Below are 3,763 nucleotides of genomic sequence, written 5' to 3'. Positions count from 1 at the left end.
AGTGCTGTAGTTGCATATGCTGGATGATGGCTCAAACCATTTGAATGTGAATGTGCAGTTTGTGTAAATTCGTTGGAATAGTACTGAGGCGACATCGCTGCTACAGGAGTTATATGGTGACCATGTGGAAGAATTGCTGTTACAGATTCCTGATGCGAATAACCAACACGTTGTTGTTCATCATAATCATTAATATATTGTGCTGAGGAAGGATGTAACGGACTACTAAAATTAAAGAAAAAAATTCAAAATTAAAGTAAAACAATGTCATACAAACAAATTAATGTTTCACACATGTTCGCACAGAGGGCTAAATGTAGCCGCTAGGCACACACCAAGTACTGCAGTTCCTGAACATAGGCAGGGTGTCTTTGCTATATATGTATACACTTTTAATATCTTGCAAAAATTTCAAATAAATTCTAATTATAAGTTTAGGCTCTTGTGGTGACATCATTTCATGCCTCATCAGAGTTAACAACACTAAGCATGCCGCAGTGACTAAACCCATACTTCCATGATTATAGTGTGTAAGGCACATGTGCTAACCAGGCAAATTTTAAGTTGCAACTCTACGATTTTGCCTGACCATCCACAAAACTGGCATAAAAAAGAATTCATATTGCAGCCATCACAGCCTCTGCTAGGACGAAGGCGCCCAACACGGCTTCCTTTTGCTCATATCCGTTTTGAAATAATTTTTCTTATTAATGCACTATGGTGATTTGACAGAATTTTAAAAGAAAATAAAAACTGAAAAAATATCCTTTCAGGGATGCAATTCATCTTGCAAGCATACCATATATTCAAATTGTATGTTTGCATAGGATATTATTATAGGATATTCTTATGCCTTAAATTATTTCTTTTCCATTGAACAAAGGTTATAATAACGTTTATTTTCTACAGAACAATATTTCTTCCGTGAGTTAGTTTGATTAAAAATAAATAAAATAACAAGATTAGGTAAACCTTAATATTCAATAATGAGAATTAAAAAACGTATTGAACCCTACGAAGGGAAGATAACAGGTTGATTAGTTTCCCATCATGTGAAATTATTCAATCTTCATTTATTATGAAGAAGAAATATAAGATTATTTTGGAAATTTTTTTAACTATTAAAAGTCAATATTAATTAAAAGAAACAAAAATAAACTTAAATATGTTTATATTATAACTCTTGCTTATATGATCACTAGTAGATTATTAATATTATTATTATTAATATTATTTTTATTACGAAAAACTCAATTAAAGGAACTTCTAAAATAGTCTTTTGAAGATCAAATAAGCCTCAGCTTATAGCATTTTGGTAAATCACTTACTATAACTCTCAATGTTCATATCCCTGATACTATGCTCATATTAGTATGTTGAAGACCAAAAGCATGAAAAATATTGGAGCATTTAAAGCCCATTAATTTCTCTTTCAAAATATACATAAAACATTGAAATTCTTCATAAAACTAGATTAGCCATCCTATTATAAAACTAAAACAACATAAATAGCGACCAAACTATATAGCTCCAAATAGGTATACAGCACTACTTACTAATTATCAAAGTCACTTCACACTCCCTATGAAACGCTAGCGGGTCCAAAAAAAACATGTGACTCTTCACAAAAGTCAAATGAGTAGAGTTAGTTGTATAATATATATATTTAATATCTTACAAGTATTTTGACTAAACTGTACTTTACTTCTCATAACTATATCATTTCTTAGTAATAATTATATCTTTCCTGAGTAATATTTATTTCTTCATACACAAAATAATACAATAATAAGAGTTCGGTCTAAATTCTTCTTATTATTCTTCTACTTCTTCTATGGTATATGGTAGTTAAATAATATTCTATACGAATATTCTGCTAAATCACATATATAATATATACATATATATAAATTATAATAGAATACACCCCATACTTTTTTATACGTTGTGGTCGTTTTTTTCTAGTTCTTAAGTAAATAAATAAATATTCTACTCCAAAATATTTTACGGTACAAAAATATAATACAAAGTCATTATCGAATACGCCTTCGCTAAATGTCTGGCAGAGACAAAGATACTGATATGTGCTTTAAGATAAAATTGAATACCTTCATTCAACCTTATTTTAAAAAATTCTCCAGACAATATACAGCTTAGATATATCCCTAACATGGGATGGGATATGAATTAAAAACAAATCAGAAAAGTTAATAGTATACCACGTACAATTAATTTTTATTAATTAAATAACCAATATAAACATTTTTTAAGTTCCAAAACTCATTATGAGGTGCAGTATTTATTGAGTGTAGTACCCAGGACTCAAATTCACTACACAACACGATGATTAAATTGTGAAGACATAAAATATAGATCGCATAGCATAAACGATTGGAATATATTTAGGCAGTGACGGACTAAAGGTAAAAGATGCAAAAAGATGAAATATGTATAAATATGTCTAAATATGTATAAATATGTAATATTTATTATATATTCCACTAATTTTATAAAACAATATACTGCTGCTCGTTAGAATTTTTCAATATGGACAAATTTAGAGAAGTTTTTTAAGAATTCAGGTGTAACCTATAATGCACGTAACCTATAATATTGACAAAACTCCTCTTCAATGCGACAACAAACCCTTTTATTGGATATATGAAAGGTCACAACGAACTGCACTAAACAATCATTCTGAAAAAATATAAAGAAGAGCTGAGTATTTATGAAGTCATGAAGTCATGATAGATAACAAAATAAGTCATCTATTTATTTAAAGATTTAAAAGTAATTCATTGAGCATTATTGCTCATTCAAAGCCTTCCGCCAAAAGATCTCAAACTTATAGAAAATTATAGACACTTATAAAAATAAGTATCAAGTTTTCTCACTGTAATCTTAAATATTTATTACTATATTACTGATATTCTTAAACAAGTAATAAACCAATTAAATTCGATAACTCTAATAGGAAAAATGTGCTGTATATTAAAGATCCGATCAGTTTGGAAGAACTAAACCATATATTATATATATTTTCTTAAAATAAAAGTAAGTGAAATCATATCAACTCTAATTAATCAATTCTTCGTATAAAGCACATTGGTATCTAAAATATATATAATATATATATAATAATTGTTAGTAATAATTTCACAATCTTCAATTGGTCAATTTAAAATTAATTCAAAATTTCTCTCAAAAACTCTTACTGTAAAATAAGAATTGATTAACTAATGCGACGGCTAATTGGATGTGTTTCAAAATATTAAATCCCGAATGTATTATATGGTAATTATTTTTAATTTTTTTTTAAATAATTTTTAATGTTACTTTAATTTCAACTACCTTTCTAACTGACCATAACTGTCATAGTTGTCATTTTGATTAACCAAATTTAAAATATCCTTAACGGAGAATGGTGTTGTATTAAGTGAGTCCGAATTAGTAATATTTCCAGGGCTAGATTGGTTGTAATCATAATATCCTTGCGACACTTGAGATTGTTGCTGATGTTGCAGCATTTTAAACAAATTTTTTTTTTGTGTTGAGTTTTCACGATTTTTTGTAAACACTTCTTGAAATTAAGCTTTAACAATAACAAAAGTATCTAATTAGCGAAATTTTTAATTACACTGCCAGGCACCGCTGCCTTCAGAAATCGCACTATTGATTTTGATTCTTTCCGTAAACGTGCGTGTCTATAATTTGTCAGTACGTTTGTGAAACTAAAAGCATCCATTTGTCGTAAACAATGCTG

General features: G+C 28.4%; 1 protein-coding gene across 1 annotated transcript in view; it reads right to left on the bottom strand.

Moving 5' to 3' along the window:
- LOC119676796 (muscle-specific homeobox protein tinman-like) overlaps positions 1 to 3,527 on the bottom strand; it is a 6,980-nt gene extending 3,453 nt beyond the window's left edge. Inside the window, exons 1-2 of the mRNA XM_038088055.1 lie at positions 3,352 to 3,527; positions 85 to 225 (exon numbers count right to left, since the gene is read on the bottom strand). Of these exons, the coding sequence (XP_037943983.1) occupies positions 85 to 225; positions 3,352 to 3,527 (317 nt within the window). The remainder of the gene's footprint in view (positions 1 to 84; positions 226 to 3,351) is intronic.
- Positions 3,528 to 3,763: the final 236 nt, after the last annotated feature.

This window comes from Teleopsis dalmanni, chromosome 2 (genome assembly GCF_002237135.1).
Source record: "Teleopsis dalmanni isolate 2A chromosome 2, ASM223713v2, whole genome shotgun sequence".
Taxonomy (NCBI): Eukaryota; Metazoa; Arthropoda; class Insecta; order Diptera; family Diopsidae; genus Teleopsis; species Teleopsis dalmanni.
Note: the sequence above shows the minus strand (reverse complement) of the source record. Positions and strands in the feature narration are given on the sequence as shown.